The sequence below is a fragment of the Dysidea avara genome, chromosome 10 (genome assembly GCF_963678975.1).
Source record: "Dysidea avara chromosome 10, odDysAvar1.4, whole genome shotgun sequence".
Classification (NCBI taxonomy): Eukaryota; Metazoa; Porifera; class Demospongiae; order Dictyoceratida; family Dysideidae; genus Dysidea; species Dysidea avara.
The window spans coordinates 9,458,425-9,485,452 of NC_089281.1; the positions used below are offsets into that span (position 1 = coordinate 9,458,425).

Consider the following 27,028-nt stretch of genomic DNA (forward strand, 5'->3'; position numbering starts at 1 on the left):
CTGTTCATATCTTTTTTGAATTAAATTTGCCACATCTACCAGTCTTGACTTTAAATCTTTCAGACAATCATCATGTACCTGCTGTGCCTGTTCTTTGGTGAGGGTTGGGGGATCACCCAAACGAGCCAAAAATGGAGCTAGGTAATCCATTTCTTTTTCTTTACGTAGTCTCTCTTCTTCAGCTGCTTGTTGTTCCTACAGTACAATCAGTAGTTTACACAGATAAACATTATTTTAACGATACTCTTACTTGTTCTTGACGATATTTGCATGCCTTTTCATTTCGTTCCACATTGTAGACAGAAATAGACAGGTCAGTTTTGGCTTCCTCACTAGTGCGTAGTTCAAGTACATTACAAACCTGGCATAAATTACACAAACTTTTACCTACATGATACTAACTCCTTATGAATATACCTCTTGTTCTGAGTTTCTCACAACCACTTGGCTTTGTTCCTGTGCTTTTACAAGCTCCTCTAATAAAGTGAAAAGCTCGCGGTCTTTAGGGTCTGTCTCATGTAAATCAGCATGATAGGCAGATGTCATGTCTGGTGACCAGGTAAGGTTAAATCCCTGATCAGCAGACAGTTGTGGTATTACAAACTCTCTGGTGTTTTGAGTGATGTGATTAGGTGACAGATGGTAAACTAATTCAATTCGACTTTCACCAAGTAAGAATTTCCGACAGGCGATATCTTCTGTAGGAGGCTTGGAAAGATCACGTTCAAATTCTTCAGCAATTTTCTGTCGTGCATGCATTAAAATGCTGTCTCTGTAATATGCATGCGCACATACCAGAATACTTCTTTTGTTGCCAACTTCAGCAGGTTCAAATTTCTTAACCCGTTTGTTGTAGACCACATGCCTGTGGCAAAGAAAGTCGTTTCGCCCTATATAGGTCTCTTTCATCTCATTTGAGGTTTGCTCTCTTTTTGCTAATCCATCTACTCTTGCACTACAAAACCAAGTCATACCAATTCACAAATCAATAGATCCTTACTGAGAATAGAATGTCATTGTTCTAGTTCCAATGTTATTAGAAGTGTAGATGTGCTCTGTAGAAAGTGCATATATACAAGCAAATATAAGTGCAATCAAGCTACCTTTCAAACGGTCTGATCTTCCCTGCGCAAAGTGTTCATGTACTTGTCCATTACGGACATTGGTCACACGGAGAGTCAGTTTATCTTCACGGAAAGAGAATGTTTCATGTACTTCCAGCGAATGTGACACTAAAAGTTATATATTATATCATTTATTATATAACCCAATATTGTTTACATGTCATGTCAGAAAAGATGGTGAGGCAGGATACCATCCCATTTGTATTGAGATATTCTGCAAATTTCTCCAATTTAGCCTTTTTGTATAGAACAGTCTTTACTCCTCGTGGGCATCTTGTGTCAAATGCTATATTCATTTTAACATACAGGTATGCACAAAAAGATGGAAATAGTATTACCTTTTGGGGATATCTCTATACAAGAAACCCAAGAGGGAGGTAAATCAATATCATCTTTTTCTTCATCAGGCTGAAATAAATACATACGTATATAAACCTGTACCAAAATAGTCTCTATACATATCACCATACATGTTATATGCTATCTATATATCACCTTGTAGATGTGTATATTTATGCTATTTTTAGTGCTAATGTACATGCATGTTTCACATGGTGACATGTACTCACTACACACTTTGGAGCACACGTAAGGACACACATGGATGACTTAGAGATACAGTAGACCCTCAGTTAATGAACCCTTGTTTATCCGTACCCTCAAAATTGGAAATGACAGCATTAGAGTATTTTAACAGAACTAAATGAATATTGGCTAATGGGCTTCAGTTATCCACTTTCATCTGAATATTTTTACCATTGCCTGAACACATTGGGGTGTGGATAACTGGGGGTCCACTGTAGTTAGATGCCAGGTGGTAGCAGTACCTAGACTATATTTGCCAGAGGGTCAAGTCACCGCTAGTCTGTGATTTGTTTCTGTGTATAGTCTTTTTTTTAGATTCTGATTCCCTGGGTTTAAAAGACTTTAGCCTTCTTGCTACCCATAGTGGGAAAGCTACACACTTACACCACTCTAATAAACTAGCTACTCATAATCCATTGACCATCAAAGTAAATGTTTGTGAATAGAGCACCTGATTTTTGCCGTATATACTTTTTCCAACAACCAATCTGTTAGTCACCGAAACATGTTTCGTTAGTGAAATGAACCATGCATGTTACACTCACTACACACTTACAATAAGTCAAATTACTAGGACATTTCAAACTGATGCTCATATACCGTGGAACCTCAGTTATCCGGACCCAACTTATCCGAATTCTAGGTTAACAGAATTATGGAAATGACTGCTCTATTAGAGTAGTGACTGTTCTATTAGGGTAGTTGAAAATACTGATATTTTTTTTTAATGATTATGCTATTTTAATGTTATTTATACACAGTTTCAGAGATACGGAGTTTTCAGACTTATGGACCACCTCCAGTCCCAAGGGATTCAGATAACTGAGGTTCCACTGTACATTTAGGTTATAGGTCACCGTTTCTTCATCATCGTCATCATCAGCAACAGTTGGTTCTTCTCCTGGTGGCACTACAAGCAGTGGCTTTTCTATGCTGGGGAAGAAAAATTCCCATTTTACTGCATCACCAAGATCATAACTCAGTCCCTAAATATTTGAGAAAATGTAACAATAATAAATTATATCATACATACCTTGACTCCTGCGGCACAATCCTGCATATTTACCCAGTAGTTCTTGTGATTCCATAGGCTCTCAATACCCAAGTACTGATCCCAGCCTAAGGAACGGGGCTCTCCTGTAGATGGCTCTATGAAGAACCCTTGAGAAACCTCTCTTTTTCCTGCTAGAACCAATACCCAGCAGTGAACCCTCAATCCATAGTATTGATCAAGAGGTGGTTTTTCAGCTTCCTACATAGTTCAATGTCATTAACAATAACAAAATGCCTCTTAGACACTGTGACATACAGCTATTCTTTCCAATTCTTCTAGGCGCTGCTTTTCTTCTTCAGCCTGTTGTTCTGCTTCTGTTCGAGCTTCCATTTTAGCAATAAATTTACTAGAGAAACTTTTGGGACACTTCACTGCATACTTGTTAGGAGCATCATCCTTTTCAGAATCATCATCCTATATACATGATAATTCAAACCTTATATTGATACATCAAGTGTTGTATATATTGTTAAATATTCAAAGCATAATAAGGAAGAATTCAGTCAGAGTGTTCTTGGTAAAATAAAGTTGAAGAATGTATATAACTTATCTTATCTGTGAAAACAGGCTCATCCAACTCTACTACTCTAAACTGAAACAAAATAGTTTTACCTCTAAGCAGCTATAGCGTACTAACATTGAAACTTGTTCCTTCTATTCATAGCTCAACCTGAAGTTCAACAAGACTTGGAGGTTCAAACTACGATTCCCCAGTACCAGACACTCAACAACTGAGTATGTCATGGCCCCAGTAGCTTTATGGTTTTATAGATTAATGGCAGACGAGGTATGACATACTCATGTGAGCTCATAGGATTCGTATGGAGCAATTAAAAGCAGACTTAAGAGGGTATTGAAAACTAGGTGCCAATCTAAAGCTTTTCCTATGTATAATTTGTTGGTGCATGTGGTGATCGAACCCCACTAAATGCCAGTGGTTTATATAAGGTGATTGTAGATGTCGTTACATGATGAACAGCTTATCACACAAAACGAAGGGCAAACAGCAACAATTGAAGAGAATAGCGCTGGAAAATGTATTCAAGGTCTCCATAATCCCATAAAGCCACGTTAAGCATCAGTTTAAAAGACAAAATATATAAATTCCTTTTGATAGCGCTTAACATGAGTTGTACCTCCTCTGGCTCAACATGTTGGGTTTAGGGCATTGTCAAAGTGCCTTATTTACTCTTGCCATTCATACAAAGCTAGGGTGACTCCCTTAATCACCATTTTTCCCGTCACTCCATACAAAAGGAGTAGAGCTCCAGAGTCACTACCCCCCCCCTACCCCTTTTAGAGTTTTTTATAGTGTTGCTTATTGAACATAGCTAGGCACCTTAGACATAATTCAAACATTTTATGCAACTTATGACTATGTGTAATATTGTAATAAATGTGTCTGTAGCAAATTGTTACCCATATTGACATAGCACAGGGGGAACTAGGTGGGATGGAACACCCTCTATCTTTAAGAGACCGAAATACTCTAATAGAACAGTCATTTACTCTAATAAAACAGTCAAGAGTAACCTTATTATAAACACTGTTTGTCATTTTAAACAACTAAATCACCTGTTCTAAACTGAGTTAATGTCTCTATCCACACCCTAGTGATCATTGAAATTATCTGGAGATGCAGCTGCACATAAAATGCCAGGATTATCAATTTTTGTGTTGTTTGTGCAGGGGACCATTATGCTAATTCTAAAAATTTCAACTGAATTTCAGCAAAAATTAGCACCAAAATCATTCTCAAAAAGTCTTTCTTTTTTCTTCAAAATTTCTTTACAGATTTTATAGCTACTACAGCTCAATATCATTCATGCCTCCAGCGATGAATTTTCATAATCATTTACAAATCTTAGTAAATTATCTCACAATGTTAAGTTTTCAAAATTTCATTAGGGAACACTTTAGACTAGCTAATTCTGCATGGTTTTTAACTTGGTATCTTCCAGTGTTTGAACTATCAACAAATTTCAGTCAAAATTGCCACTAAATTCAATCTTCGAATGTTAAATTTTCAAATTTCCTTAGGGCATTTTATACTAATTCTGGTTTTTAAACTCAGTATCTTCCAGTGTTTGAACTACCAACAAATTCAGTCAAAATTGTCACCAAATTCAATCACAGAATGTTAATTTTTCAAAATTTCCTGGGGGGGCATGCTGCCAGACCCCCTAGAAAGCTCATGCTTTGTATTTTGCGGAGTGTACGCACACTGTGGAGTGACCTCTACCTGTGTGTCCCCCTTAGCAAAATCCTGGATCCGCCCCTGCAATAGGCAGAACCAGTTGAATAGGCACTACATAGGCTTGTATTAATTATAAAGGTGGAAAAGTCAAAGGTATACTCCTCAGTCTCGGTAATCCATTCAGTGTTCCATTGTCGTTCACTCTGAGGTTCAATCAAAGGACTGCCAAACCTTCTCCCTATCCCCAAGGTTTCTCAATTGTGGTAGAAGGAGAATGTTCACTAATTTTTGCATCATGCTTTGTAGTTCATGTTGAAACATTAAAGAACCCATAAGATATTGTTGTTACACATTAACTAAAATTTTAATGTGGCAAGAGGTTCAGTTTAAGTGGAGATACATGAAAAACTTACAATCCTTTCAACAAAACATAATTCCAATATAGCTATGATATCTCCACAAATATTATATATATATATAGTACCTTCTCTTTACTCTCTAATGAAGGGCAAACAGTTCGAGTCTGATCCATTATGCACACTTCTCTTGTAGCATAACCACAGACACAATATGCATCATATCCTACTCCCAGTAAAAGTGAACAAAGTAGAATGCTGTGATCAAAACAATTTCCTTTCTGTTGTTTAAGTGTCAGTGTTGGAGAAACCAGCTTCTTTGGCTACAGTAGAAAACATAAACCTTCACATTAATTGTTGAAGATCATGCAAGAAACTAACAAATTTAACTTTAGCTAGGTGTGAGTTCAGCTCTGTATTGCAAGTGCAAGTGCACAACGGCAAATAAATTATTAACTGTCAATCTAGCACTGAATGATGTTATGCTCAGTGTTTATGAAAATTCTGTATGTATAAATTGTTATGTATCATGAACCACGATAGTGGGTTCATAATAGGGATCACCCATGTTTTTTACAAAAAATCCTAATAGAACGCACACCTAAAAACCACCTTGAAGAGCATCCTTCAACTCAAAACAACCCTCTGGTGGTTCTTTGCAATGAGTATAGGTCCACTAGTAAGTATCAAGTGAAAAGGAAACAGTATGTGTATTTCAGACAAAATTGAAATATGCCCATTTGTTCATATCAAGACACACGGTAGTGTGTCGTGCGGCCCAAGAAGCCGGCGCGCAACCCCATGAGTATATTGACAGGAAGAAAGAAAACGCAATTTTCGTACCTCCGTAGTTCTGTGCTGCCTTGATGAAACAAGACAAATTTTGCTGTGTAGATTCCCTCCACCTTCAGCACTCCACATTCCAAATTTGAGCGAAATCGCTTCAGGCATTCCTGAGATATGCGACTTCAAAAATTGGCTTAGTCTCTTAGTTTTTTTCTTCTTATTATTTTTCTTCCTCTTTTCGCACACTTACAAAAACTGCTATAAAACGCGAACGCGTTATCCGATTGCCTTGAAATTTGGCACACAGAAGGGGGGTATAAAGGCGCATCTCGGTACCAACTTTGGCTGGAATACCATAAACAGGCAAAGAGTTATGAGTGATTATGCACGAAAAATAACACCAATATGTTGTCACGCCTACAGGGTAAACCGCGTATGGGAAGAAGCTGAAAATCGGTGGGTGAATAGGTTAACTATTGAACCTCAAACCTTTTGTGGTTTGAAAGAAATCGAGCTAAAAACCAGGAAGATACAGCGAAAAAATCAACAGTGTGTAACAATTATGCAATCGAGATTAGCTAATTTTTAATTTTATTATTATTATTATGCTTGCCACGCCTACCAGATAAACCACTTGGGGTAATGCTTTGAAAATCGCTGTACAGATGGAGTTATCATCTTAGAAAGGCTCTTCAATGGTGTAGAAGAATCAGACTTAAAGCCACGGAGTTATAACACGAAATCCAACTTGGTGTAGCAAGTGCGAGATCGAGATACTCTAATAGAGCAGTCATCCTAATAGAGCAGTCACCCTGAACAGAATTCAAGAGATCAGTTAGAAATAAGTAACCTGTATAGAGATCAGCTACAAACAAATCACCCTGTAGAGAGTTCAGCTACAAACAATTCACCCTGTTCAGACATCAGTTAGAAGAAGTTTTCTTGTAGAGAGTTCAGTTACAAACAAATCACCCTGTTGAAAGATCAGCTAGAAGATGTCACCTTGTAGATAGTTCAGTTACAAAGAAACCACCATGTAGAGAATTCAGCTACAAACTAGTGACCCTGTAGATACATCAGCTAGAAGAAGTTACCTTGTAGAGAGTTCAGCACCATTCTGTAAAGAGCTCAGCTGCAAACAAATCACCTATACAGAATTCAGCTACAAACAAATTACCCTGTAGAGAGATCAGCTAGAAGAAGTTACCTTGTAGATAGTTCAGCTACGAACAAATCATCCTGTAGAGAGATCAGCTAGAAGAAGTTACCTTGTAGATAGTTCAGCTACAAACAATTCACCCTGTACAGAGCTCAGTTAAAAGAGGTTTCCTTGTAGAAAGTTCAGCTACAAACAAATCACCCTGTAGAGAGATAAGTAAGAAGAAGTTACCTTGTAGATCGTTCAGCTACAAACAATTCACCCTGTAAAGAGATCAGCTAGAAGAAGTTACCTTGTAGATAGTTCAGCTACAAAGAAACCATCATGTAGAGAATTCAGCTGCAAACAAATCATGTATAGAGAGTTCAGCTACAAACAAATCTCCCTGTAGAGAGATCAGCTAGAAGAAGTTTCCTTGTAGAGAGTTCTGCTACAAACAAATCACCCTGTAGAAAGATCAGCTAGAAGAAATCACCTTGTAGAGAGTTCAGCTTCAAAGAAACCATCATGTGAGAGTTCAGGTACAAACAAATTGTCCTGTAGAGAGATCAGCTAGAAGAAGTTACCTTGTAGAGAGTTCAGCTACAAAGAAACCATCATGTAGATAGTTCAGGTACAAACAAATCACCCTGTAGAAAGATCAGCTATAGAAGAAATCACCTTGTAGAGAGTTCAGCTACAAAGAAACCATCATGTAGAGAGTTCAGCTACAAACAAATCGGCCTGTAGAGAGATCAGCTAGAAGAAATTACCTTGTAGAGAGTTCAGCTACAAAGAAACCATCATGTAGAGAGTTCAGCTGCAAACAAATCATCCTGTAGAGAGTTCAGCTAGAAGAAGTCACCTTTTAGAGAGTTCAGCTACAAAGCAACCACCATGTAAAGAGTTCAGCTGCAAAAAACTCAATCACCTTGTAGAAAGATCGGCTAGAAGAAGTTACCTTGTAGAGAGTTCAGCTACAAAGAAACCACCATGTAGAGAGTTCAGCTGCAAACAAATCACCTGTAGAGAGTTCAGCTAGAAACAAGTCACCCTGTAGAGAGTTCAGTTAGAAGAAGTCACATTGTAGAGAGTTCAGCTACAATGAAACTCCCATGTAGAGAGTTCAGCTGCAAACAAATCACCGTGTAGAGAACTCAGCTACAAACAAATATGCAGTGTAAAATAATCAGCTAGAAGAAGTTACCTTGTAGAGAGTTCAGCTACAACGAAACCACCATGTAGAGAGTTCAGCTACAAACAAATCACCTGTAGAGAGTTCAGCTAGAAACAAGTCACCCTGTAGAGAGATCAGCTAGAAACAAGTCACCTTGTAGAGAGTTCAGCTAGAAGAAGTCACATTGTAGAGAGTTCAGCTACAAAGAAACCACCATTTAGAGAGTTCAGCTGCAAACAAATCACCCAGTAGAAAGTTCAGCTATGAACAGATCACCCTGTTGAGAGTTCAGTTAGAAACAAGGAATCCTGTAGAGAGATCACCTAGAAGTATCGCCTTGTAGAGAGTTCAGCTACAAACAAATCACCTGTAGAGAGTTCAGCTAGAAACAAGTCACCCTGTAGAGAGATCAGCTAGAAACAAGTCACCTTGTAGAGAGTTCAGCTAGAAGAAGTCACATTGTAGAGAGTTCAGCTACAAAGAAACCACCATTTAGAGAGTTCAGCTGCAAACAAATCACCCAGTAGAAAGTTCAGCTATGAACAGATCACCCTGTTGAGAGTTCAGTTAGAAACAAGGAATCCTGTAGAGAGATCACCTAGAAGTATCGCCTTGTTGAGAGTTCAGCTACAAACAAATCACCTGTAGAGAGTTCAGCTACAAACAAATCACCCTGTAGAGAGATCAGCTAGAAGAAGTTACCTTGTAGGGATTTCAGCTACAAACAAATCACCCTGTAGAGAGTTCAGCTACAAAGAAACCATTCTGTAAAGAGCTCAGCTGCAAACAAATCACTTGTACAGAATTCAGCTACAAACAAATCACCCTGTAGAAAGTTCAGTTAGAAGAAGTTACCTTGGAGAAAGTTCAGCTACAAAGAAACCATTTTGTAAAGAGCTCAGTTGCAAACAAATCACCTGTACAGAATTCAACTACGAACAAATCTCCCTGTAGAGAGATCAGCTAGAAGAAATTACCTTATGGAGAGTTCAGCTACAAAGAAACCACCATGTAGAGAGTTCAGCTGCAAAGAAATCACCCTGTAGAAAATTCTGCCAGAAACAAATTGCCCTGTAGAAAGATCAGTTAGAAGAAGTTACCTTTTAGAGAGTTCAGCTACAAAGAAACCATTCTGTAAAGAGCTCAGCTACAAACACATCACCCTGTAGAGAGATCAGCTAGAAGAAGTTACCTTGTAGATCGTTCAGCTACAAACAATTCACCCTGTAGAGAGAGCAATTAGAAGAAGTCACCTTGTAGAGTGTTCAGTTACAAAGAAACCACCATGGAGATTTCTGTAATCAATATGTGACCGGATTTGCGAAAAGGGGTCTTCCACACACATCCAATTCCATAAACGTTGGAGACCATAACTCAGTGTTCAAGTAACATATTAACCTGAAAATTTCACCATGTATTCAGCTATAGTGGTGCTCACCACTGCCCAAATATCAAGGCAATAGCTCTTTCCAATCTGAAGTTATCAATTGTCAAAGTTGGCAAATTGGATGTGTGTGGAAGACCCCTTTTCGCAAATGCGGTCAAATATGTATTATACAGTATATATAATTTGTACATTTACTGATAAAATATTTAAAGTACATCTACTTCATCTTTTCTTCTTCCTGTAGTAAAGAAAAAAACGTAGGTTAAAAAAGTCCCAAAGCTGGTATACAAATACAAAAAGAAATGAAATCTAATCCAAAACAGCCAAGCTGTAAAAAAAGTGTGCGGCCCTCAGAAAGGCTATGGTGAAAAAAGATGTGAAATCCAAGATGGCGGCCAAGAAATGGCTGTGATGGTAGGTTAATGGTAAAAATTTTAATAATGACAATTTAGGTAAATTTTGTGAAGCGGCACAAAAATTCACCTGAATTGTCTTTATTAAAATTTTTACCATTAACCTACCATCACAGCCATTTCTTGGCAGCCACCTTGGATTTCACATCTTTTTTCACCATAGCCTTTCTGAGGGCCGCACACTTTTTTTACAGCTTGGCTGTTTTGGATTAGATTATTATTATCATGAACCACGATAGTGGGTTCATAATAGGGATCGCCCATGTTTTTGCAAAAATCCTAATAGAACGCACACCTAAAAACCACCTTGAAAAGCATCCTTCAACTCAAAACAACCCTCTGGTGGTTCTTTGCAATGAGTATAGGTCCACTAGTAAGTATCAAGTGAAAAGGAAACAGTAAGTGTATTTCAGACAAAACTGAAATATGCCCGTTTGTTCATATTATTATTATTATTCATAATATTATTATCAGAGCGGCTACTCGTACGGCAGTCATGTATGAATAGTTCTTGGGCTATTTGTACAGCTTCATAATAAACGAGCCAGTTCAACGATTTTTGCATTACGGAAACTACACGTGGCTTTTGGCGCGTAAGTTTGGTGGTGTGAACGTCTACTCTACGTTGGTACATCTTTGACTAGAGTTAATCGTCGAATGCTTTGGTGGATTTTAAAGTATCGCAGAGGATCTTTGTGATGCAATATCAACGTTTCAGCAAGCCGAATGCTCGACCGAATTTGTGCAAACCTGTACGGCAGCAGACACTGATGATTTTCCGGCGAGGAGGATCATTTGAATCAGCGTCGGAAACACGTGCACCAAAGAAGTACTCAGAAAGGGATCATATATTATAGTTGCAGAACGAGCAAGCATTACTGAATTAGTGTGATTGTACAGTTGGCAACCATGCATTTCTAGATTAGCAGCCACCCATTGTGCTAACCACTTCAAGATGAACAAACCTCATTGTCAACTTTCTACTTTGCAGCAATTCATTGAACAGTCACCCTGACTACAAGATAAGCAACAGTCCAACTACTGCTGCAATGTACTTTACGGATTGATCACATTAGGTGTCTCACTCCCAGCTACAAATAACTAGTATGACAAGAGTTAAGTTTCTCACTCCCATTAATCTTGTCATACTAGTTAAGCTACACTAGTATGACAAGATTAATGCCGCTCATCAGCTCTTACATGACCAATCAAGATTAATGCTACTCATCAGCTCTTACGTGACCAATCTCATTACTTACAGGACACAATCTAAGAACTCCTTGAGACTGTATTTCAAGTTTTACTGAATGCTGTGCTATGGAATTGCTTTATAGGAGTTGCATGCATACTGTCGAGTGTTGTACACCGACTACGACCACTGGGTAGCAATCAATCCCATGTCAGATTCTGAAGTTGTATATGTCACACAACTGATGTTTTAAATAAATTGTTGCCTTTGCTAATTCTTGATCAGCATAAATTCTTTAGGTCCATCTTGGAAAGTGTAAATGCAAATTGATTACTGGAGTGTATATTCCTGTAATGATCATTGTTTTGGTAGAAATCTAGCATCATGCCATTATGATCACAAGGTAATCCATGGTCATCTTATTCTAGCTATGACATAGCTATAATATACATGCTTGTATTTTTTGTACATTAGCTCTAGCTAGCTAGCAGTTAACTGGTATTCCTGTATTAGTGTGAGTACAACTATCTGAATATTGATTTTGTGATTATTATAATAAAAATTATGCATGCTCTTCCCGAGACTGCAATGCATACATAGTACAAGTGAGCATGCAGTGTCACTGTACCATGCATGGAAATTCAATAAGTCAGCTGAGTGTGAATGAGCTATGTCAACAGTGGCGGATCCAGACTCTGGGTTGGAGCAAAAAGAGGTCACAATCTGCTGACAATGGTAGTCCTCCACCAAATATAACACACTGCACTGCAACATTTGATACTGCTTCTCTAAAATAATGTGACTGCTTTATTCGAGTGATTGATAGCTTTATTACAATATCTCAATCTCACATACCAAAACTCTTTGATAGGGCATAGGCCACCCCTAAATATGTACTGTATGTCAATCTCTGTCACTGAGGAGGCAGCTGATTGTTGCCAACGAATACTCGAACGAATAGCATTTGGGAAGTGGTAGTTACACCCTAGTTACGCTGTTACATGACCGTACGAATAGCAGGTAAGCTATTTGTACGTACCATCGTATGAATAGCTTTTTTGCTATTCATATGGACTGCCGTACAAATAGCACAAGGTGATTTCATAGCTATTCGTACGTGACCGTACAAATAGCACGTGAGCTATTCGTACGTGACTGTACTAATAGCACGTGGGCTATTCGTACGTGACCTTACGAATAGAAACAGCCTATTATTATTATCGGAGTGGCTATTCGTATGGCAGTCACGCATGAATAGTTCTTAGGCTATTTGTACAGCAGTCACGTGATTCATAATAAACGAGTTAGTTCAACGATTTTTGCATTCTGGAAACTACACGTGGCTTTTGGCGCTTAAGGTTGGTGGTGTGAACGTCTGCTCTACGCTGGTACATCTTTGACTAGAGTAAATTGTTGAATACTTTGGTGGATTTTAAAGTATCGCAGAGGATCTTTGTGATGCAATATCGACATTTCAGCAAGCCAAATCAGTTCTCGGCCGAATTTGTGCAAACCTATACGCCAGACACTGTGACTCGTGACGATTTTCCGGCGAGGAGGATGATTTGAATCAGCATCGGCAACACGTGCACCAAAGAAGTACTCAGAAAGGGACCTTATAGTTGTAGAACGAGTAAGCACTACTGGACTAGTGTCTAAATAATAGATTGTACAGTTGGCAACCATACACTTTTAGATTAGCAGCCACCCATTGTACTCACCACTTCAAGATGAACAAACCTCATTGTAAACTTTCTACTTTGCAGCAATTCATTGAACAGTCACCCTGACTACAAGATAAGCAACAGTCCAACTACTGCTGCAATGTACTTGACGGATTGATCACATTAAGGGTCTCACTCCCAGTTCAACTAGTATAACAAGAGTTAAGTATCTCACTCCCAGCTATGTATAACAAGAGTTGAGTATCTCACTCCCAGCTACATGCACTAGTATGACAAGAGTTAATGCTGCTCATCAGCTCTTACGTGACCAATCTCATGACTCACAGGGCACAATCACAATCTAAAAACTTCTTGAGACTGTATGCATTTCAAGTTTTACTGAATGCTGTGTTTTGGAATTCTTTTATAGGAGCTGCATGCATACTGTCAAGTGTTGTATACCGACTACAACCACTGGGTAGCAATCAAACCCATGTCAGATTCTGAAGTTGCATATGTCACACAACTGATGTTTGACAAATCATTGCCTTTGCTAATTCTTGATCAGCATAAATTCTTCAGGTCCATCTTGGAAAATGCAAATACAAACTGATTACTGGGGAATATATCCTGTAATGATATGATCTTTGTTTTGGCAGTGATCTAGCATCATGCCATTATGACCACAAGGTAATCCGTGTTCATCTTATTCTAGCTATGACATAATTTACATGCTTGTATTTTTTGTACATTAGCTCTAGCTAGCTAGCAGTTAATAACCGATATTCCTGTATTAGTTTGAGTACAACTATCTGAATATTGATTTTGTGGTTATTATTATATTATTAAAAAACTATGCATGCTCTTACCGAGACTACAATGCATACATAGTACAAGTGAGCATGCAGTATCACTGTATCATGCGTGGAAATCAATAAGTCAGCTGAGCTTGAATGAGCTATGTCAACAGTGGCACATCCAAACTCTGGGTTGGAGCAAAAGAGGTCACAGCCTGCTGACAATGGCAGTTTTCCACCAAATATAAGACTGCACTGCATAATTTGCTACACTGCTTCTCTTGTGACTGCTTTATTGGAGTGATCAACTGCTTTATTTGAGTGATTGACTGCTTTACAATATCTCGACCTCACATACCAACTACTCTTTCATAGGGCATACGCGCTGTATGTCAATCTCTGTCACTGAGGAGTCAGCTGACCGTTGCCAACAAATAGCTTTTTGGAAATTTGTAGTTACATCCTAGTTACGTGACCATATGAATAGCAGGTAGGTTATTCATACGTACCATCGTATGAATAGCTTTTTTGCTATTCATACAGACCGCCGTACAAATAGCACAAGGTGATTTCATAGCTATTCATACGTGACCGTACAAATAGCACGTGAGCTATTCGTACGTGACCGTACTAATAGCACGTGGGATATTCATACATGACCGTACGAATAGCAACGGCCTATTATTATTCTTCTTTCACAGGCATAGCGAAGTTTACAAGGAGAATCCTGGGATAAAACGTAGCAAGGCTTGCTGAATGGATCATTGTGCGCGTCCATGACCTATTTTTGATTTCGTTTTCAGATGGAAACAGCCCAAACCAAGCCATTTCTTCATGCCAAAATGCCATTACGCTCAAGTAGCCATACAAGATCGCGTTCAGAGTAAGCCATACAAGATCGCACTCAGAGTTACGTTTTTTGGTGTGCGCTACTTGTGGCTAATAGAATCTGTCTTTATTAAACTCAGTATAGGCCAGGAAGCTTAATCTGGGCTGATGACTTTGTTGCAAGGTGGTTTTTTCGCTCCGTGATTATTGTTCATGGGCGGGTTATCCAGATTAAATACTCTAATAGAGCAGTCATGTAAATACTCTAATAATGCAGTCAAGTGTATAACAACAATCCTTGCACTGAATTTGAAAGCTATTACAGGCACCAGTGATGTAAATTGTAGCTCATATTGGGAGACTCTCAGTCTGTATGCACATTGTAATTTGATCAGTTTCATGTTTGTACTGAAACGTTGATGGCATTACTATGCAGAATGCAAAATTACACTATTCACCACAGTTTTCATTATCAATCAAAGAAATCCATGTTAAATTGTAGACATGATATTGTAGTCAATAGTGTGAGAAGATATTGCTGAGGAGATGATGTGTTCCAACAACTCGCAGCAAATACTAACTAATGATATAGGTCTATACTTCGATGGATTAGTACGATGGCTTTTCTTGTATACTGGTGTTACATATGCCCTCTTCCAGTCTGAAGGGAGTCCACCCTGATGTATAATGCAGTCAAGTGTATAACAACAATCCTTGCACTGAATTTGACAGCTATTAAAGGCACCAGTAATGTAAATTGTAGCTCATATTAGGAGACTCTCAGTCTGTATGCACATTGCAATTTGATCAGTTTCATGTGTGTACTGAAGTGTTGATGGTGTTACTATGCAGAATGCAAAATTACACTATTCACAACAGTCTTCTTCATAATCCATTACTGAATTAATAAAAAGTACACAAACTAGATGAATAAAAAATTGGAAATTTTAAAATGGGAATAGGGATTGCTGAAAAAAAAACCACAAAACAAGAAGGGATTGCTGGGGTGGTAATGTAAACCACAAATCCCTATTTTTACTCACTTCAAAATGACAAAGCATGTAAGTAAAGATTTATGACAGAGAATCAAAATAGGAATTTATTATTATTATTATTTACCTATACTGTGCAACTTCAGAAATGAAGAAAAATGTACAGACGAATCACAAAAAAATAATTTAATACAGTAAGTAAATTATAATTTAATTATATATTTAAATACTTCAAGTGAATTAGAGTCTTTAGCTAGGTTAGGTAAATCATTCCAAAGTGAAATTGTTGCTGGAAAAAATGAGGACTGATATGAGGTCTTTGATGCTTGCAATGATATGAGGTATTTGATGCTTGCAATGATAGGAGGTTAAAAGGATGATAATTTCTTGTACTGGAATATGTTGCAAAGTTAGTATACAAATCAAATGGGATATCAATTTCATTGTGGATAATTTTGTACATCATGGATAATCTTAATTTTGATCATCTGCTTTCAAGTGATTCCCAGTCCAGATGGTCCATAAGGTTAGTTACGCTAACAGTATGGTCATGTGTGTATGTATTGGTCACAAACCGGGCTGCTCTTCGTTGTATCTGCTCTAACTGGGATATTAAGGTAGACTGCCAGGGTTCCCACACTGTTGCAGCATATTCAAGTTGGGAACGAATAAATACTGTGTATGCTAATTTCTTAGCATGGATTGAGGCACATGAGATATTACGTTTGAGAAATCCCAAGGTTTTGTTGGCTTTAGCTGTTATGTAGTTGACATGCATGCTCCATTTTAGGTCTGATTGGATGATGACACCTAAGTACTTGCAACTATCAACTTGGGACAAGGGAGAGTTATCCATGTAATAGGTTCTTGGGATAGTGTAAAGCTTACTTAGGGTTACACTCATGCTGTGACATTTATCTACATTGAGTTTCATTTGCCATATCGAGGCCCATTCCATAAAGGAGTTAATATCGCTTTGGAGTAAAATAGCATCTTCTGTACATTTAATTTGTCTGTATAATATGCAGTCATCAACAAATAGTCTTATTGTGGAGTGTTTGATGACTTCTGGTAGATCATTTATGTATATTGAAAACAGTATGGGACTTAGGGCTGTGCGATGACTTCTGGTAGATCATTTATGTATATTGAAAACAGTATGGGACCTAGGACTGTGCCTTGTGGAACTCCGGAAGTAACTGGAATTGGAGAAGAAATTGAGCCATCTATGATTACTTGTTGATGATGATTTGTTAGAAAAGATTTAATCCACTGATAAATATTGTTGTGGTTTACATTACCACCCCAGCGATCCCTTCTTGTTTTGTGGCTTTTTTCAGCAATCCCTATTCCCATTTTAAAATTTCCAATTTTTTATTCATCTAGTTACAATATTATTATTTTTTCACAGGCATAGCGAAGTTTACAAGGAGAATCCTGGGATAAACAGTAGCAAGGCTTTTTGAATGGATCATTGTGCGTGTCCATGACCTATTTTTGATTTTGTTTTCAGATGGAAACAGCCCAAACCGGGCCGTTTCTTCTTGCCAAAATGCCTTACGCTCGAGAAGCCATATACGACCGCACTCAAAGTTAAGGGTTTTGGTGTGCGCTGCTTGTGGCTAATAGAATCTGTCTTTATTAAACTCAGTATAGGCCAGGAAGCTTAATCTGGGCTGATGACTTTGTTGCAAGGTGGTTTTTTTCGCTCCGTGATTATTGTCCCTTTAAGGGTCACTTTCCAGCATCAGTTGACCTTGCACTGGGGGAGGGGCGTTTTGGGGCCGTTTAAGCCCCCATTCCCTTTTCTTCTTTTATATTCTGTGTTCTGTAGGTTCTGTTTCAGTAGTTCTGTAGGTGTAGGGATAGGCTAAACCTTTTTTATAGAACGTCTTAGCGTAAGTAGAGTGTGATGGATGGGAGTGCCAACTAGGGGTGGTTCTTCTTTCTTTAAAAACAAAATTGTTCGTGGGCGGGTTATCCAGATTAAATACTCTAATGCACCTATCAATGTAATGCCCCACTACCACTAATACGGGCTGAGGGTGGGGGAAGGTCGGGGATGGTGGGGGAATTGATTGCTAGATTTCCCTGACATAGTGGGGATTTGTCTTCACTAAAGAAATTCACTCAGACAGCAAAGGTGTGTGCTTTCAGTTTAGGAAGGAATGTCTCGGGTGCTAGCTATTACTTTCATACTAGAATCGACTCGAACTAACTCATCACTAGACTAATGCCACACGACTGCACGAATCCCCTCCGAGCCCCAGTATTCCCGGGGTTTGTAGGTCGAGACTTGGTCGGGGTTTGGATCGCTAGTATTTCCCCAGTAGGTGGGGAATTGTAAGTTTCAGTGATGCAAATCCCCACCTTCCCCCACCTGAGCCCGTATTAGTGGTAGTAGGGGATTACATTGATAGGTGCATAATAGAGCAGTCATGTAAATACTCTAATAATGCAGTCAACTGTATAACAACAATCCTTGCACTGAATTTGACAGCTATTAAAGGCACCAGTAATGCAAATTGTAGCTCATATTGGGAGACTCTCAGCACATTGCAATTTGATCAGTTTCATGTTTGTATTGAAACGTTGACAGCGTTACCATGCAGAATGTAAAATTACACTATTCACCATGGTCTTCATCATCAATCAAAGAAATCCATGTTAATTTGTACACATGATATTGTAGTCAATAGCATGAGAAGAGATGATATGTTCCAACAACTTGCAGCAAATACTATTCAATGATATAGGTCTATAGTTCAATGGATTAGACTTTCTTGTATACTGGTGTTACATATGCCCTCTTCCAGTCTGAAGGGAGTTCACCCTGATGCATAATGCAGTCAAGTGTATAACAACAATCCTTGCACTGAATTTGACAGCTATTAGAGGCACCAGTAATGTAAAATGTAGCTCATATTAGGAGATTCTCAGTCTGCATGCACATTGCAATTTGATCAGTTTCATGTGTGTACTGAAATGTTGACGGTGTTGCTATGCAGAATGCAAAATTACACTATTCACAACAGTCTTCTTCATAATCCATTACTGGATTAATAAAAAGTACACAAACTAGATGAATAAAAAATTGGAAATTTTAAAATTGGAATAGGGATTGCTGAAAAAAGCCACGAAACAAGAAGGGATCGCTGGGGTGGTAATGTAAACCACAAATCCCTAGTTTGACTCTCTGTTGGTGGTAATGTAAACCACAGATCCTTATTTTGACTCACTTCAAAATGACAGAGCATAACTAAAGATTTATGACAGAGAGTCAAAATAGGGATTTGTGGTTTACATTACCACCCCAGCAATCCCTTCTTGTTTCGTGGCTTTTTTCAGCGATCCCTATTCCCATTTTAAAATTTCCAATTTTTTTATTCATCTAGTATTATTATTAGGCCGTTGCTATTCGTACGGGCACGTACGAATAGCCCACGTGCTATAAGTACGGTCACGTACGAATAGCTCACATGCTATTTGTACGGTCACGTACAAATAGCTATGAAATCACCTTGTGCTATTTGTACGGTCATGTACGAATAGCTATGAAATCACCTTGTGTTATTCGTACGGCGGTCCGTATGAATAGCAAAAAAGCTATTTATACGATGGTACCGCGTACGAATAGCTTACATGCTATTCGTACGATCACGTAACCATAGTACGTAGTATATACTATCTATGACGTAACTAAGGTGTAACTACAAATTTCCAAAAAGCTATTTGTTGGCAACGATCAGCTGCCTCCTCAGTGACAGAGATTGACATACAGTACATGTTTAGGGGTGGGCCTATGCCCTATACCAAAGATTTTTGGTATGTGAGATCGAGATATTGTAATAAAGCAGTCAATCACTCAAATAAAGCAGTCACACTATTCAGAGAAGCAAATTACGCAGTGAAGTGTTGGAGGACTGCCATTGTCAGCAGACTGTGACCACTTTTTTTGCTCCAACCCAGAGTCTGGATACACCACTGTTGACAGCTCATTCAAGCTCAGCTGACTTATTGAGTTTCCATGCATGGTACAGTGTTACTGCATGCTCACTTGTACTATGTATGCATTGTAGCCTCGGTAAGAACATGCATAATTTTTATTATAATAATCACAAAATCAATATTCAGATAGTTGTACACAAACTAATACAGGAATACCAGTTAACTGCTAGCTAGCTAGAGCTAACGTACAAAAATACAAGCATGTATATTATATGTAATAGCTAGAATAAGATGACCATGAATTACCTTGTGGTCATAATGGCATGATTAGATCTCTGCCAGAACAAAGATCGTCACAGAAATATACAGCCCAGTAATCAATTTGCATTTGCACTTTCCAAGACGGACCTGAAGAATTTATGCTGATCAAGAATTAGCAAAGGCAACAATTTATTTCAAACATCAGTTGTGTGACATATGCAACATAGGCTTGATTGCTACCCAGTGGTTGTAGTTGGTGTAAGCATTTCCATAACACAGCATTCAGTAAAACTTGAAATACAGCCTGGAGTTCTTATAAGATGGTGATTGTGCCCTGTAAGTCACGAGATTGGTCACATAAGAGCTGATGAGCAGCATTACCTCTTGCCATACTAGTGTAGCTGGGAGTAAGACACTTAACTCTTGTCATACTAGCCAGTTGTGTGTAGCTGGGAGTGAGACACTCAACTCTTGTCACACATAGCTGGAAGTGAGACACTTAACTCATCATACTAGTTAGCTATGTGTAGCTGAGAGACACTTCATGTGATCAATCCGTCAAGTACATTGTTGGGACTGTTGCTTAACTTGTAGCCACACAAATTCGGTTGAGCATTCGGCTTGCTGAAACGTTAATATTGCATCACAATAAAATCTACCAGAGAACTCTAGTCAAAGATGTACCAGACGTTCCCACCACCAAACTTGCGTGCCAAAAGCCACGTGTAGTTTCCGGAATGCGCAAAAATAGTTGAACTAGCTCGTTTATTATGAATCACGTGCTGCCGTACAAATAGCCTAAGAACTATCAAGAGTTAACTCTTGGAACTATCATGAACCATGATAGTGGGTTCATAATAGGGATCGCCCATGTTTTTTGCAAAAATCCTAATACCTAAAAACCACCTTGAAAAACATCCTTCAACTCAAAACAACCCTCTGGTGGTTCTTTGCAATGAGTATAGGTCCACTAGTAAGTATCAAGTGAAAAGGAAACGGTATATGTATTTCAGACAAAACTGAAATATGCCCGTTTGTTCATATTATTATTCTTATTATTCATAATAATATTATTATTATTATTCTTTCACAGGCATAGCGAAGTTTACAAGGAGAATCCTGGAATAAAAAGTAGCAAGGCTTGCTGAATGGTGCGTGTCCATGACCTATTTTTGATTTCGTTTTCTGATGGAAACAGCCCAAACCGGGACGTTTCTTCTTGCCAAAACGCCATTACGTTTGAGAAGCCATACAAGATCGTGCTCAAAGTTATGTTTTTTGATGTGCGCTGCTTGTGGCTAATAGAATCTGTATTAAACTCAGTATATACCAGGAAGCTTAATCTGGGCTGATGACTTTGTTGCAAGGCGGTTTTTTCGCTCCGTGATTATCGTTCGTGGGCGGGTTATCCAGATTAAATACTCTAATAGAGCAATCATGTAATACTCTAATAATGCAGTCAAGTGTATAACAACAATCCTTGCACTGAATTTGACAGCTATTAAAGGTACCAGTAATGTAAATTGTAGCTCATATTGGGAAACTCTCAGTCTGTATGCACATTGTAATTTGATCAGTTTCATGTCTGTACTGAAACATTAACGGCGTTGCTATGCAGAATGCAAAATTACACTATTCACCACAGTCTTCATTATCAATCAGAGAAATCCATGTTAATTTGTACACATGATATTGTAGTCAATAGTGTGAGAAGATATTGCTGAGGAGATGATATGTTCCAACAACTTGCAGCAAATACTAGTCAATGATATAGGTCTATAGTTTGATGGATTAGTACACGAGCCTTTCTTGTATACTGGTGTTACATATGCCGACTTCACCCCCTAAATGTATATATAATGCAGTCAAGTGTATAACAACAATCCCTGCACTGAATTTGACAGCTATTAAAGGCACCAGTAATGTAAATTGTAGCTCATATTGTGAAACTCTCAGTCTGTAAGCACATTGCAATTTGATCAGTTTCATGTTTGTACTGAAACATTAATGGCTGTACTATGCAGAATGCAAAATGACACTGTTTGTAACAGTTTTCTTCATAGTCCATTACTGGATTAATAAAAAGTACACAAACTAGATGAATAAAAAATTAGAAATTTAAAAATGGGAATAGGGATCGCTGAAAAAAGCCACAAAACAAGAAGGGATCGCTGGGGTGGTAATGTAAACCACAAATCCCTATTTTGACTCTCTGTTGGTGGTAATGTAAACCACAAATTCCTATTTTGACTCTCTGTTGGTGGTAATGTAAACCACAAATCCCTATTTTAACTCACTTCAAAATGACAGAGCATGTAACTAAAAATTTATGACAGAGAGTCAAAATAGGGATTTGTGGTTTACATTACCACCCCAGCAATCCCTTCTTGTTTTGTGGCTCTTTTCAGCGATCCCTATTCCCATTTTAAAATTTCCAATTTTTTATTCATCTTTCATACGTGAGTGCCGTACGAATAGCCACTCATTCATAATATTATTATTCTTTCACAGGTATAGCGAAGTTTACAAGGAGAATCCTGGGATAAAAAGTAGCAAGGCTTGCTGAATGGTGCGTGTCCATGACCTATGTTTGATTTCGTTTTCTGATGGAAACAGCCCAAACCGGGACGTTTCTTCTTGTCAAAACGCCATTACGCTCGAGAAGCCATACAAGATCGTGCTCAAAGTTAGGTTTTTTGATGTGCGCTGCTTGTGGCTAATAGAATCTGTCTTTATTAAACTCAGTATAGGCCAGGAAGCTTAATCTGGGCTGATGACTTTGTTGCAAGGTGGTTTTTTCGCTCCGTGATTATTGTACGTGGGCGGATTATCCAGATTAAATACTCTAATAGAGCAGTCATGTAATTACTCTAATAATGCAGTCAAGTGTATAACAACAATCCTTGCACTGAATTTGACAGCTATTAAAGGCACCAGTAGTGTAAATTGTAGCTCATATTGGGAGACTCTCAGTCTGTATGCACATTGTACTTTGATCAGTTTCATATGTGTACTGAAACATTGATGGCGCTACTATGCAGAATGGAAAATTGCGCTATTCACCACAGTCTTCATTATCAATTAAAGAAATTGTACACATGTGATATTGTAGTCAATAGCATGAGAAGATTGTAGTATCCGCGTAATATTGAATTGTAGTATAATTAACACTGTCAATTACCACAGATGTACAAGCACAATCATGATACAATCACGAACGATTAAAAGCTACAACTCTCAAGAAGTACAGTAACACGTGCACTATCAGCTACGTAAGCATAGTACAAGTAAACAATTACAAAATGAGGATTACGTAATTACAGACATGCATACAGATATACCACAGTTCCTCCCTGTTAAGTTTACGTATTTCTGGGTGACCAAGGTTGTCGTGGTCGCCTGACTCTTGTAGATCTATGCAGAGGAGGTGTTGAAGGCTGTACAGTCTCTTGTGGTGTTTCTTGTACTTGATCACCAACAGATTCAGATTCTGGAATCTGCTCAATTCTAGTACGTAACTGATTTGCATGTTGATGCCAAGTAGAATTCAATTCCTTAATGAACACTTCGTAAAGAACATTTCCATTCTGCTGGATAATGTTTCCAGGCAACCATCTTTTCCCCTCTCTGAAATTGCGTGCCCAGACTAAATCACCAACTTTAAACTTGTTTGGCTGGGTATGATCATCATAATCAGCTTTCTGACATTGCTGTGACTTAGCTGCTTCACTGTTGCAGGGGTGTAACAAATCTAGAATTGTTCTCATTCGACGGTTGTTGAGCATTTCTAATGGTGTCTGATTTGTAGCAGAATGAGGTGTTGATCTGTACTTGGCTAAGAAATCAACCAAAGCTTCTTGAATTTCTGACTTAGTGTGAGGATCAATCTTGTTGATAGCATTCTTAAAAGTCTGTACTAGTCTTTCAGCCTCACCATTTGATCTGGGACTGTAGGGTGCAGTCTTGGTGTGCTGAATGCCTCGAGCTTTACAAAACTTCTGAAAAGTAGTTGAAACAAACTGTGGACCATTGTCGGAGATGATTTGATGCGGCAAACCATGAGTGGCGAAAATCTGTCTGAGATGTTTGATTGTAGTCTCAGCAGTTGTAGATTCCATACTGTGAATTTCAGGCCACTTACTGTAGGCATCAATAACTAGGAGCCACATCTTGTCCTTGTATGGTCCCGTGAAGTCTATGTGAAGTCTTTGCCATGGCTGAGCTGGTAGTTCCCATTGGTGTAATGGTACTCTGACTGGATCTCTAGCATTCTGAGAACAACTTCGGCAGGCTTTCACAAAATTTTCTATCTCGTCATCAATGCCTGGTCACCAAACTTGTAAACGAACTAGTGACTTCATCTTTGTCATGCCTGGGTGACTTTCATGTAAAAGATGTAGAATTTTGGACTGAAAATTCTTGGGAACAACAACTTGAATACCCCAAAGTAAACACTTGTTTGCAATTGTGATCTGAAATCTCTTATTGAAAAATGGTTTGAGGGTGTCTGGTAAAGATTGTAAGGAACTTGGCCAACCATTTAAGGTGTAACTGAAAACTTGTGATAAAACTGGATCTTGCATGGTAGCTTTCTGAATGTCAGTAGCTTGTATTGGAAGGCTGTTGCTGCTCCACTATCGCCAAATCATCAGTTTCATCAGTACTGATTTCGTCAGTGCTCAGTGGTAAACGAGACAATCCATCAGCATTGGCGTGTTGTGCTGAGGGCTTGAATTGAACTACATAGTCATAAAATAATTGCCCACCTTTGCAAACGACTGGCAGCAGTTTCAGGTATACCTTTGGTTGGGTGGAAAATCGTCAATAAAGGTTTGTGATCTGTAATTAGATTGAACTTTCTTCCAAGTAGGTACTGTCGAAATTTCTGAACACCATAAATGATGGCTAATGCCTCTTTCTGTATTTGAGCATAGTTCCTTTCAGCTTTAGTCAGTTTGCGTGAAGCATATGCGATTGGTTTCTCTGAACCATCTGAAAGTGTATGAAAGAGCACAGCTCCAATACCCACTTGGCTTGCATCACAGGCAATACTCAAAGGAAGCTCAGGATCATAATGTGACAATGTAGTGGAAGATGTCAAAACTTCTTTGATAGCTTTCACAGCTTGTGAATGTTGTGGAGTCCAACACCACTGAGCATCCTTGTGCAACAGATCATTCAACACAGCACATTTTGTTGCTAAACCAGGACTAAATCTGTCATAATAATTTACCATACCCAGAAATTAGCGTAACTCTGCTTGGTTCTTCGGAAATGGCATGTTGGTTATTGCATCAATTTTGGCTGGTTGAGGATGTATGCCTTCTTTATCAATTACATGGCCCAGATACTCAATTTCATTCTGAAAGAACTTACATTTATCCATTCTAAGGCAAAAACCACATTCTTTTAGTTTTGCAAGGGTCGACTCAAGGTTAGCAAGATGTTCTTTCTCTGTACTGCTGGTAACAGTGATGTCATTAAGGTAATTAGCTGTGCCGGGAACATTTTGTATCACTCTTTCAACAATTCTCTGAAAAACAGCTGGAGCACAACTAAGGCCAAACGGCAAATGCTTATAGCGGTAAAGACCTTGATGTGTGTTGATGACAACCAAACATTGAGACTCGGCATCAAGCTCAATTTGAAGATAAGCATCCGCTAAATCGATTTTTGAAAACTTGTAGCCTTGATTCAACTTGTGAAACAATTCTTCTGGAAGTTGGAATGGGTGAACATCACTTTTGAGCACTGGATTTAGCGATACCTTGAAATCACCACAAATTCTCACTTTGCCATTGGGTTTCTTTACAACAACAATGGGGGTTGCCCACTCTGAGTGGTTGACTTTCTCAAGTACCCCTTCTTTCTCTAGTCGATCTACTTCAGCACCAACAATTGGTTTGAGAGCAAATGGCAACTTACGTGGTTTGCAGTATTTTGGCTGTGCATCCTCTTTTAGAATCAGTTTTGCAGTTGTTGTAGTACAACAGCCTAGACCTGGTTTGAACAATACTGAATGAATGTCAAGAATGTCTTGTAAACATTTGTCTGGTACACTCACTGATAACACAATTCCAAACTGCTGGGGGTCAATCACTATGTTGAGTTGCTTTTGACCATCTCTGCCAATACTATTCACTCCATTACGTGACACAAATATTGACAAAACTGCAGACTGGGAAGGGAGGTCTACACGCTTTACCAGAGTCTGGAAATAGCCTAGTGGTTTGATCTGTTGACCTTCAAAAGCATTGAGTTCTCTGTTTGTAGGTGTTAGTGGTGGCTGGTCCAGATTGTTCCAGGTGGCAGAATTGATAAAGGTGGCAGAATTGATAAAGGTGACAGGAGATGCTGAATCCACCATAAGACGAAGTCGTCTGCCCAGCTCTGGAAGTTGCAGCATCTGAAACATTGGGGGAATTTCTTCTGAAGAATGTGAAAGTGTTACTACTGCTGAGTCTGCTGTAGGTTGTTGTGAAGAATCTGAAGATTGTGGTAAAGAATGTGTTGGTTGTTGTGAGGAATTTGAAGATTCTGCTGAAGTATTAGATTGAACAACTACTATTGGAGATGATCTGCAAACTCTTTGAATATGACCAACTTTTCCACAATTCAAACATTTAGCATTACGAAAACGACATGTGCTACGAGCATGATTCTCACCACAACTGTTACATGAGCCTGGTTGTGTAGCAGGGGCGGATCCAGACTTATGGGAAAGGGGGGGTCAAAAATGAACTGAGGCACTACATTGTCTCTGGTTTGATAGGGTGAGACCAAAAAAAAAAAAAAAAAAAAGGTCACAGCCAGCTGACAATAGCTGCCACCTCACCAACCACGCATTTATAGCTAATAAAGTACATAAAAATCCTTAAATAGCTTACTACACACTGTTCTAATACTCTGAATGCTTTATTAGAGTGACTGCTCTATTAGAGTATTTCGATCTTGGTATACTAAAAAATTTTGGAGAGTGTCAAGAGCCCCCTTTGACCCCCCCCTGTATCCGCCCCTGTTGTGTAGTTTGTTTGGGTGGCTGCGTAGTTTGCTTGGGAGAGTTCTTAGGCTTTGCTGGTGGTTTAGTAACACTGGGAGCTTTTGGAAGCTTAGACTTCTTGTGACGTTGGCT

At 38.7% G+C, this 27,028-nt stretch overlaps 1 protein-coding gene across 1 annotated transcript in view; it reads right to left on the minus strand.

Moving 5' to 3' along the window:
* The window catches only part of LOC136237112 (dynein regulatory complex subunit 7-like), a 31,626-nt gene that overhangs the window by 568 nt on the left and 4,030 nt on the right, over nt 1–27,028 (minus strand). Inside the window, exons 4-15 of the mRNA XM_066027401.1 lie at nt 5,445–5,639; nt 3,019–3,177; nt 2,743–2,961; nt 2,567–2,695; nt 1,463–1,532; nt 1,282–1,410; nt 1,104–1,232; nt 1,001–1,055; nt 796–955; nt 418–744; nt 251–361; nt 1–195 (exon numbers count right to left, since the gene is read on the minus strand). Of these exons, the coding sequence (XP_065883473.1) occupies nt 1–195; nt 251–361; nt 418–744; nt 796–955; nt 1,001–1,055; nt 1,104–1,232; nt 1,282–1,410; nt 1,463–1,532; nt 2,567–2,695; nt 2,743–2,961; nt 3,019–3,177; nt 5,445–5,639 (1,878 nt within the window). The remainder of the gene's footprint in view (nt 196–250; nt 362–417; nt 745–795; nt 956–1,000; nt 1,056–1,103; nt 1,233–1,281; nt 1,411–1,462; nt 1,533–2,566; nt 2,696–2,742; nt 2,962–3,018; nt 3,178–5,444; nt 5,640–27,028) is intronic.